This window comes from Suillus bovinus (assembly GCF_016758785.1).
Source record: "Suillus bovinus strain UH-Sbo-P2 chromosome Unknown EDB93scaffold_63, whole genome shotgun sequence".
NCBI classification, from domain to species: Eukaryota; Fungi; Basidiomycota; class Agaricomycetes; order Boletales; family Suillaceae; genus Suillus; species Suillus bovinus.
The window spans coordinates 41,502-53,035 of record NW_024542119.1 but is presented as its reverse complement, the minus strand read 5'-3'; the positions used below and the strand labels follow the sequence as shown (position 1 = coordinate 53,035).

Genomic DNA, 11,534 nt, shown 5'->3' with positions numbered 1-11,534 from the left:
AAAGAACTACGTTGGAGACATTTTGTGCAGCTGCACATATCAAGGCAATGCTTCAAGAACCTGGTGCACCTGACGTCTTCAACAAAGCAGCTGACATCCTGCAGCAATGCTGTGCTCCATTTGCAGAAGAAGCATTTCATACAGACATCAGTATCCTGCAAACAGCAACAGAACCAATTCCATGTGTCTTGCATGTCAAAGTGAATATCATCAAGACTACTATTTCAGAAGTGCGACACACATTGGAAAAGGCAGGGACTCAACTGCCTGGAAACAACCACATCACCGAGTATAAACAGCTGAACATAGCAGGATTGCAATATTGCAGTCGCAACTATTCACGGGTGGATAGTTGTGTGTTCTTCAAGAACACATCGGCAAAAATTGTACCGGGTGTTATTGAACAAATATTTTCTGTGGAGGATCACCAGTGGGTTTACTACGTCGCAGTCAGATGTTACTTACCTGTAGCTGCGGGGTACCAAGACCCCTTTCTAGGCTACAGTGACTTCAGTGCACAGATATGGAGCTGTGCTTTAAATAGCCAGCTTGATATTGTTCTGGTATGCGAGAGTAAGATTTGCCATGCTATTTCGATGCCTTGGGGAACTGAATTGGTCCTAAAAGCAATGAATAGGGTAAATTCTCTGCCATTATAGAAATCTTGCTCCAGTACTAACCTCCTACCCTATAGGACTTTGGTGTATGACTGATTGTCATCAGAGGTGGAAGATCACACTGGTTTAATGATATCACAAACAATTTGTAGATCTGGTAGTAGTACATATAGTAAATGTCGAGCATACACAATTTACAAAGCCCCAATGACACGTGTCACACTGCCCTGAAGCAAGAGGAAAAGTTCTGATACTGTGCCCGACTGAAGAGCATGCATGAGCATGTTCACAAGCATGCAGATAATCGCAAACCAAAGCAGCTGGGAGGCAGGTAAAGATTCCACTGAGGGTAACTTATGTGTCTCATTGTCCTCTGTCGATGTCTGTAGTAAGTAATGAGCAATTGCCTCAATACATATTCAACAACACATACCAATTTGCCCTCCCCCCAGACCTTCACACTACTGTGTCCATCAAAGCAGCTGCCAGGTAACAACAGTGCACCCAGTGCGCCCTTTGTATGACTACCTCTGTCTTGTTAGATAGAGCAAGATACATGCTAGAACTGCACTTATGGTTACAGGTATGATCTGATCGCCCCAATTGGCATGTTCCAACTGACCTTGGTATGCACCAGTACTATAATTAAAAATGCGAGCGAAACCATCATCGCCCCTGATGAAAATGAGCCTGGCTTGTCAAGCAACAGAGATTCGCAAAGGCACATTGTGCAGGATCACATGGCTGTAAGACTGGACATGTTGAAGGCTAGGCACAGAGTATTTGTCGACCCCATCTTTAAGATTGCTTACAAGGAGGAAATTGCCCTCAAGGGTGATATTCCCACTTGCAGCTTAAGAATCAATAATTGTATGCGCAGAGTACGCGCCAACTCACATCCTTCCCTGGACTTTCTTGTGCCACTTTAAATCCCAGGGTTCGATGGAATAACAGAAACCAGACTCACAGTCAGAGTAAAATCACAATTTTTATGGTACACGTACATTTCACCACTTTCAAGATATGATACTAGTATTGAAGCACCATTGTCGTAGAAGTGTACTGTGCGCGCCACATATGGCTGCTTGTCGAGCTTTGAGGTGATAGAAACGAGATTTTCTAAATACAAAGTCAATGTAACACAAGTACTATGATTTGGTAACACACTGTCTGGTGTGAAGTTCCAAATGTGGGGCCAACTGTCACTGGCACTCGCTAGTTGACGATGCATGGGATCCCAAGCAAGCAACTCTACCGGACCCGAGTGACCGATGGTAGTACTGCAAAATTCAAAAAGTGCCTGGCGGGACCAAACATTATCAGTTACCTAGAAGTGCTACTACCATCACAACCATCACACTTACATCATTGATTCTTTCATAGATTTGGATGTTGCCATCTGATGCCCCGAATGCAAAGGTTGTCTCTCCATGATCATCGACATCAATCCAAGTGATCCGCACTAATATATCCTGCTGCTGGTGAAACAATTTCTTGAATCATTTCACCAGATGTGAGGCTCCATACCATGACTCTACTATCATTGCCTATCTCAGCTGTCATCATGAGCGAGCAAAGAAAACAGATGATTAGATACCTCCTGTAAGGAGCAATGCTCCATGCATGCTCACAGCCAATACATTGACTGTCTTGGTGTGGTGAGTGAGAGTGAATTTGTTCGCAAACTGCATCTGTGTCAGTGAATGTAGAGCTCCCCTGAATTTCACCACTTACATCCATGATTGACCTTTGAGACACCAGTGAAAAGCTGAGTGTATTTAACTTGGTGGGTTGGCATCAAGATGGACTTCATATGTGAAGACAAAAGACTTGCAAGAAAAGCACCGGGATGCAATGAATAGATGGTGAATGGATGGAGATGAAGACAAGCAATGGAGAAAAAGTGGTGGAATATGAATTAAACAAAAAAAATGTTCAAATGTAACCTCTATTATTATTGCGAAATGAAGAGTGCCTGGCGTACTTTAAGTTCATGAACAAAATCAGTAGATTACACCAGTCATGGCATCAGAATTACCTTCTCGCAAAAACAGCTCTGTAAAAACATGATTCAATCCATATGGCAGACTGTCAGCGCGTGCGCTTAGGGGAAATTTACAGGCGCACGAGATGCAGGAACTGCAATGGGGAATAAATGCCTCATTGATGTCCTATGAGCGTGAACATCAGCGAAGTTCAGACAATGTGAGTACAGCACTTACATATAATTTGGTATTGAACATCTTCAGGATGTGTATATGGGATCCACTATGGATCTTGACCTGCCCATCAGTGTGGGTAAGGGGACAAACGGGGAATATGGTTGCACAGATGCCCTTATGGCATATGACAAAGTAATTAGTCTCACTCGTCACCAAGAAAAGCCAAAACTTACTTTATTTCTCAAAGGTTGGACCCCTCGCCATCATTCTGGTACCTTTGCACTCCAGTTACCAGATGCCAAGTAAAAGAAATCTCATCTGAGGCCTACAAAAAGGCATGAATAAGTACATAGAGCATCACTGCAAAAGGATGCACCCTGTCACTGAATGGTTATGGGAGCGCATGTACATAGCGCTCCAAACAGCAATGTTGGGCAGTTGATGTTGAGGACATTGTGCTGCCTGAAGCGCATCATAACAGAGAGCCGACCACTGAGGTGGAAAACCAGAACATAATGCAGATCGTTCATTCTACACCGAACAATGTAAATGACACTGCGATAGGCAGCTTCTGCTGGATTATCTTATCTCACCTGCTTTAGCATGACAAATTTTCAACCTGAGTCGAAAATTTCATCCCGAAAGTGAAATGTGGGTTGCAGTCCCTCGGGTCTGCACTAAGCACTAAACCATCAGCTCCCATGGGTGACTGTCTGACAGGTAAGTTAACATACATACCTTCACGTTCAAGTCCCTTCTGATGAGGATTAGGATATCCTGCCACAATTCCAGGAGAATTTGCAGAGAGTTGACTGAAATTGAAAATCAGTAGCCCATGCTTATGCATAGATTAGCTTAGTTTGAACTCAAAAGCTCATAGAGTTACTGAACTGTGGTGGGTCGGGCACATCATTTTCATATAGGCATCATAGCTCTATGTAATACTATCCTCATCTCATCATATCATATATTGAGACGAATTATACTCTACTCTATGAAGGACTACGTGATGAAAGTAAGAAAGAGAAAACATATAGAAGAATTTTGAACATAAGTAGTGAACGAGACGAATTGAACTCTGATGGAGATACCCGAAAGTGGGCTGAGTGGATTACTGTTTGCGAACACTGGCAAATTGAATTCCGACAGAGATACCCGAAAGTGGGCCGAGTGGGTTACTGTTTGACTTGCGGCGAACACCTGGCGGAGTCTGATCAATCCCATTCACTACATATGGTTCCAAACCTTCACTATTGCGTCTTCCTTTCTACCATCTTTCAGTTGTTCATTTGATTAGATTTGCATAGGCTTTGCATGATGTCTAGACTTGTTATTGTGTTGTAGTAATAGACTTCTGATTTTGAGTCATAGTATAGTCTAGACTTGTATAGATCATTGGACTTTTTGATGCTGCCGCTGAACGGTGACACTTAAGTAATTTCTGCACTGGTTATGATGTTCATGGACGTTCATGAACTGTAAGTCAGCTCTACCTACACAACAAGCAAAACAACTCATTGTTCTTGGCAGTGTTGAGGCCGAATCAAGCTGCTTGCTCAGGATGGATTATTGTTCAATTCTGCAAAGTGGCTTAATCTCCCCTATCGTGCTTTGTGAGGTTGATACCTCATTTCACCTGAGTCATCCATCCACATTGGCATGCAGACAAGTCTATTGTTGGCAAGGATCCGCCCACGTTCAAGATACATATATAAATATATTGGATATATTCAGTTATGCTTTATCCAATAGTCATAGTCATGGGCTTCACACAAATTTCCACTCGCTCCTATGCAATTTCTGACCTCACAGTGAGTTTTCCTAATATTAGTCTTCTTCTGATGCTAAGTATTATTTTGTTACAGGCAGACTTCCAACCTCAAATCTTTCAAGAGCATTTGAAATGCAAATCAGACTTGGAGACACCAGATGATTCCCTCCCTCCCAGTTTCAAGCGGTGTGACCACATATTTCAGTCATGTTACTACGTAGAACCCTGGCTCCGGACATGCAAAAAGGCTGTAGAATCCATGCCAGCCAGTCACCGGCCGGTAGACATAGGATCAGTGCTGGCCAGTCTGTCTAGGAATTCTAGTAATAGCATTCACAAGCATATTGCAATCACTATACGATATGCAGAACCTGTGCTGGCCAGATTGTATAGTATATTAGTACAGGATGAGCTTATTGGATAATGTTTGGGCCAGCCTAACATTTACAGAGGGTGATATTAGGGTGGCCATTCAGTCAATATCCTACTTACATATGTAATATGTGGATTTGCTAATCTACATATCTACCTATGACTATAGATAATGCTCGGCCTGTATGTCCTGAGGTGACATAGAAGGCTAATGGCCAGGACTTAAGGACTAGTCATATATGTAGACTACCAATATATGCTAGAATTAACAAATCTGGCCAGCTTGTCTGTGGGGCCATGTGGAGCAATGACGGCCGCTGTGTGGTGTATAAAAAATTATTGGGCCTGGCCAACATGCCTATTGCCCACATAGAGGGATGGTGGGCAGGATGTTATAAGCTGACCCGGCCAGCACGTTGGCTATGTGGCCTAAGAGCATGGCTGGCCATTCAATGTAGATAATTATTAGACCTGGCCGACATGTCTATGGCCCACGTAGAGGGATGGCGGCCGGGCTGTTATAAATCTAAAGGTGGCACTGGCCAGCATGGGTTTTACATAGGCTACAGACCAGACAGGCCATTTCAGTGTACTATAGAATAAACTTACCTGGCCAGTTTGCCCATGAGCCATGTAGATGGATGGTGGCCAGGTCTGTTGAATAAATGTTTTAGTGTACAAGAAAATTATTAGGGCTGGCCAGCTTACCCAGTCCTATGTATAGAACCTATGCTGGCCGAGCCAGCTTGAGAAGATATTACACCCTGGCCACCATCCTTCTACATGGCCCAAGGGCAAGTCAGCCAGCCTTAATGATTTTCTTGTAAGCTGAAGGTAGTCTATTCTATGGTATGGCCAGTCTTGATCAATGCTACATGACACAGACTTCAGCTAGCAAGAGTAATGTAATTTAAGTAGGTACTATGTATGTACTGGTCAGCCTAAATACTACATTGTGCAAGGTCCAGATGGCCAGACAATATTTTTCAAGTCTACATCGGCCAGCCACAATACTACTTGCCACAAAGTCGAGCTGGTGGTAGTAACAAATTCCAGCCTACACAAGACTACCTGTTACAGACACAAGCTGGCCTTAGTTCAAGTACATACTGGCCAGCTGCAATGCTATGTACCATATACTCTAGCTGGCCGTAGTAACATTATTCCAGCCAACACTGGCCAGCCTCAATACTACGTGCCACAGGCATACAACGGCCAGGTAATATTATACACACACCTACAAGCCGGCCGTACTAACATTATGTCCTCACACTGGCCAGCCTTAAACCTGTGTGGCACATGAAGTAGTTCGATGGACAACGGTAACATTGATGAAGTATGCATTATGTTGGAAAAAAGTATCAAATCATGATTAGCAGCTTGTCCTTGAATTTTTCCTCAGCTTCTGCTGCGAATGCTTTCCACACCAGTACCTGTTTATGGGCATATGGTTGATGACCAGGTTTGGTAGCTTGGTGCCATCGTAGTTGCCATTTTTCCTCTTGGGATTTGAACCAACTGACTGTCCACCCCATTTCGTGTTGAACCAGACTTAACTCCTCCTCCCACCTGTTCCATCTTGCCTTTGCCTTCAACCAGTTCACTCTGTAGACTAAATATATTCATTTAGCTGCATTCAAGTACACTGATATACTAAGACTCACATTCATCCATCCAAGTGTCTGTTTGATCCTTCTTTCCATTGTTAACCCTCCAAAACCATGCGAGTTTGTCTGAACCCTGGCCGAATCTATTCTCTTCTGTCACCTCCTTGTCAATACTAAGCTGTTCAGCTAGTATTTCTTGATAAACAGTTTCTAGAGATTCTCGATCCATGCCAAGTCTCTCCATAGCTGATCTTGCCCTTTGATAACTTCGGACATACTTGTCGATTTTGATACGACAACATTGAGCTTCTTGCTTGGATCTTGTCCCAGTCCACACAGAATCGGCACTTCGAAAGTGTTGACGGTAGATGACAGCCTTATCACCAAGAGCCAACCGAATTTTTTCAAGGCAATCATTGGCTTGACCTTGTCTCAGCTCCAATTCCTCTGCTTGAAGGGCTAATAAATGAGCCGAAGTGACTTGATCATGAGGCACTGATGATGGCATCCAGAGACCCATATCTTCTGCTGAAATTTCGTCATCCACCAATTCGGAATCATCTTCAAGGTCAGCAACATGAGCCTCCCAGTCATGCTCTTCATCTTCTGCCCAGCAAAACCTAGCATCATCTTTGTGCACCGTACCTGCTTCCAGCTCTATTCCCTCTGTCATAGCATCAGCAGTTTCATGGAATGCAGTTATACGAGCTGATAGTTTCTGTTGTTTCTCTTGCAGAGTAGCCTTCTGAGCAGCAGTGGCATCAGATGGGAGGCGACGAAACTCTGATCGTAACCCATCCCTAACATAAATGTGGTCATGCTTTTATGATTGAATCACTTATGACGTACTGGGCATCCTCAAGATTAATGCCTTGAATGATCCAAGATACTGTTCCTAATCTTCCTGTTTCGGCATTCTCTGCTTCAGTTAATCTTAGTCGAATCTCAGCCATTGTAGGGGCTTCAGAATTATAATGAAAAATATTGGTTAGCCATTATTTGCACTGGACAGTAGTAGTGATGAATTACCTTGATCAATCTTGAGCTGATAAATGTCAAGATATTCCCCTCGTTCCTCCATAGCCTTCTTTTCATCATTTTCCCATATAGCAATTTTTTCATCGTCCAATGAGTGTGTTAGCTCATCAAAAGGAGACTTTGTATCGTTAATTCCCTTGATGGCTCGTTTATACTTTTTCAAGAGAGTCTTGACTGTTCTATCATGATTAATCGATTCTGTAATTAGAAACAAAATATTTACCAAGTCCAACTAGTTTCTTCCAATTGGAGTCCCGCATGTGATCATCCAAAATTTCCTGTCGGTGGTATTGACTCATTGAACGAGCAGTTGGTGATATCTTATTGAAAGATGCCCAGAGAGTTTCTAGAATTTCTCCATCTACTTGACCTGCCCCTTGAAGAAAATTGAGACTAAATCTTGCAAAACATGGAAGTTTATGCGCGCTGAGATGGAATTTACCAACAGCGGCCAAAACTCGATTATGTTCAGGTAGGGATAATCCTGGGCAGTTGGCTACACGTTCTGCAAAATGAATGCACCACTGACAGCCTACATCATAGATGATAAGCGAGGTATCAATGTCATGAGAATGATGATTGATAGCATTGCATATTGAGTAGTCAACGTTCATGTGGCTACCGCCCAATATGAGCTTGTTGAAAGTCTTGAATCTCATAATCAAAACATACCATTCACCCTTCTGAAAGTCCACCACTGCATGAGGAACAAAACATCCATGACGTGCACAAGCAGTGGCAGCTACACCAGTTGCTCGAAGATTGCTTCTGTTTGTGTTGGCAGCATTGACTGCACGGTGATTACTGCAAGAGGATCTCTTTGATATATACCTAGTCAGGAAGACAGATGTGGCAAAACCAAAATAACATACATCCTTGCTCTCCATAGCCGATGACAAATGAGCCTGGTACCCAGCCTCTGTCACCATATACCCTAGACCATCAGAGAGGGAGACATCGAGATGAGGTTGTCTCATATTCATATGTTGAGCCGTGAAGTTGCCATCCACAACATATCTCTGCATGATCAACCAGCTATTCAAATAGGAGTCAGTATGATTTTGATTAAGAATTGTAGATGGGCAACGTGTAGGAGTAAGCCAGTCAGTCAGATTAAGCATGACCGGCCGGGTGGGGTTTGCCACACATAGGAGCCATGCTGGCCAGCCAGTCAGTCTGATTAAGCATGACCAGCCGGGCGAGATTTGCCACACGTAGGAGTCATGCTGGCCAGCCAGTCAGTCTGATTAAGCATGACCGGCCGGGTGAGACTTGCCACACATAGGAGGTGTGCTGGCCAGAACATATATGCCACACATAGGAGTAGGAAATAGATAAATCACTTGCCTTGGATACTTATGCCGCCAATGAAGTGGCATATTAATTCCAGGCTGTGGACAGGCAGCACAAAATAAAGCCAGGTTACCAGGCCCAGGCTTGACCAACGAACTATGTCCAAATCCAAAACATTTTCGATTCATCAAATCTCTCCATTGACGAGACACCCTCATCAGTTCACAATACTGATCCTGAATCAAACAAGATGTATCAATGAATATCCATGTAAGATAAGTATGTCTTACTGGCACAGTATCTGGGAAAGCATTATTAGTTAGCCGTCGAAGCTTTTGGAAGAAGCTTGATGCAGATGTCTTGCATTCAAGGGCATCAATCAGAAAATTGTCGAGAGCATCAAAGGTGAAGGCAGTTCGAGGCCGGGATATACTGGCTGGAAATAATCCTGCTTTGAGCAACTGCAAGTATTGTTGCAGAGATCCAGGGCAATGACACCAGAGTATGTTGTGTGTAAATACTCCAGTGGAGTGGACGATGGTTAAGGACGTGGTTGGTGGACTTGTTTCACTGGCAATATGAGATCCAGTGCCCTCGCCCTGCTTGTCTATATGCACATCCAAATCCTCCCATTCCCAAGAGCCTTGAGAGGATGGACATGGACGACCCCCGTGACCCATATGCCATAGATAACCCATCTGCATGAGGGATGTGTCACCGAAGCATTTTCCGTTCCACTGTTGCATCTTATGAAAGGGTAATGATTTATGGGCTTCGAGAATACATGCACGGCACCATGCATGGTCACCACTGCAAGTCAAGCACCGGAATAAACCTTCGTGACTCTGACAACGTTCGCAGAGCCCTCCATTGGCCAAATCTTCTGACTCCAGGATAACATCCAGGAATAAATCATGGTAAAGGAGATATTCGTCAATGAAGTCATTCTGAGTCTTGAATTAAACAGATTCAGTCAGTGATTTTTTTTATTTGACTAGATGAACCTGCCTTAGTTTGTCGTCTTGGAATTTCTGTCTCTGTGTATAACATGAAATCTCCATCAACCTCTCTCACAAAATCTCCTGGAATGCCATCTTGTCCTTCATGATGGTGCTTAACTCTCTTGTGTGGGCTAGAGGCAGGAGACGGCCCAGTATCATACCGAGGATCAGCACAAGATTCCACCCATGTCGATTTCCTATTTTTCTTTGTAATCTTTTTGTGAGTCACATACTGAACATCCAAGTCCTTCCCATGGGATAATTGACCTTGGTTTTTGAAGGAGAAAGTACTGGACTTGAGACGGGATTTTTTCTTCCCAGACATGATAGTATAACTTGCACTCCAGCCAGAGAATGTAAAACTTTGTCAACTAGCGCTAGCAGAGTTAAAAAAACTGAAATCCCAATTTGATCCGCCCTGATCTGACCATGAGATCTCCCTATATCTCCCTATATCTCCCTCCTGACACGTTTCCTAGGTCTATGATCTGTATCACGACTTCCCAATAGTTGTAAAAAGTCCATCTGAACTGGAAATGCTGGCTTAGACACCCCTACTCGATCATGAACCTTATCCTTCATAAAATGTGCAACAACAAATCTTTCTCCAATTTTCCAGGGACCAACAGAGTGCTCCAAAACCTTCCCACATATTTAAGAAATAGTTCAATGAAGAAATAATAAGGTTCGTACCTTGCCCAAAATACTTACTAATGTTCCAGGGAAATAATCAAGTTCTGCTTCTAGATCTTCGATTCGAAATGTTGCCTTGTGCCCAATGCCAAAACTGGCTAGGAGGTCGTAATGAGACGAGGCCCCACCAGCATCACGGTGACCCAAAGTAACCCGATTAACAATAAGCTCTAATCCCGAAAAAATAGATGGTCATTGAGATGTTGGTGCAGTTTTTTTAGACTGCAAAGTGGCACTCGATACCTTCGAGGCTGCAGCTAAGCCTGCCTCAAATAGTTCAGGAGCAATGAAAGCTGTTATGGCATTAAAGAACAATTCTGTGCCAGAGATGACCTTTAGCCATTGTTGAACCGAGTTGGAGGAATAGGACGCGGATGTTACTAAAGGATCTTGAAGCCTCTAAATTACCGATCATGTGAGTCACTTGATGTCAATATAACCCCAGAAATGATATTAAGTTACCTCGCGTCTTTGCATGAAATAAGCAGGTGAAACAGTGACCCGTCCTGCTCCAAATGTCCCCCCTCCCTCTGGCATATGAAAGCCTTCTGAACGCCAAGAGTGTTTCTTGTCAGTTACTGATTTGCCAACTGGTATGGATTTCAGTAGATAACCTCGAAGATCCATGGTAGCGGTGTTCATCAAATCCTTAATTAATTAGACTCATCACCAAGGAAATTTTGAAATTAAGAAGCTCACCACTCGGCTACCAGATAAAATATTAGGGAGGTACCAGACCAATATCTTGCCATGATTATCAACAATCATAGCTGGTTCTGAAATTCTCCCTAGTACAGTCATTGGAAAATATTTTCTTAGTTTTTCCTGCTGCGTTGATGGGACGCCACTTGGCTGGCTATGGGAGGATTTCACCATGTCAACGTAACGATCAACATCCCATGTGACATAGTCTATCTCACGGATGTCAACTTCTTCATTTAGTAGGGTTTTACAAACAAGGGCTTACAAGGATTAGTCAT

General features: G+C 43.3%; 3 protein-coding genes across 3 annotated transcripts; all 3 read right to left on the bottom strand.

Moving 5' to 3' along the window:
• Positions 1-811: 811 nt before the first annotated feature.
• EDB93DRAFT_1106661 (uncharacterized protein) lies at positions 812-2,357 on the bottom strand (the record flags this gene model as incomplete). Its single annotated transcript, XM_041447645.1, has 9 exons — positions 812-1,000; positions 1,051-1,151; positions 1,240-1,256; positions 1,515-1,540; positions 1,585-1,736; positions 1,785-1,917; positions 1,982-2,095; positions 2,249-2,308; positions 2,352-2,357. 9 exons carry the CDS (start codon positions 2,355-2,357, stop codon positions 812-814), a joined length of 798 nt encoding a protein of 265 aa, XP_041304247.1.
• A 3,926-nt stretch (positions 2,358-6,283) lies between these two features.
• On the bottom strand, positions 6,284-9,810 carry EDB93DRAFT_1091333 (uncharacterized protein; the record flags this gene model as incomplete). The annotated part of the gene is made up of 9 exons (XM_041446346.1): positions 6,284-6,534; positions 6,587-7,329; positions 7,379-7,490; positions 7,559-7,741; positions 7,791-8,185; positions 8,240-8,385; positions 8,440-8,602; positions 8,924-9,096; positions 9,151-9,810. Coding segments are annotated over 9 exons (2,826 nt in total), but the record flags the coding sequence as incomplete, so codon positions are not given.
• Positions 9,811-10,422: 612 nt separating this feature from the next.
• Positions 10,423-10,746, bottom strand: EDB93DRAFT_1047083 (uncharacterized protein; the record flags this gene model as incomplete). Its single annotated transcript, XM_041444636.1, has 2 exons — positions 10,423-10,503; positions 10,555-10,746. Coding segments are annotated over 2 exons (273 nt in total), but the record flags the coding sequence as incomplete, so codon positions are not given.
• Positions 10,747-11,534: the final 788 nt, after the last annotated feature.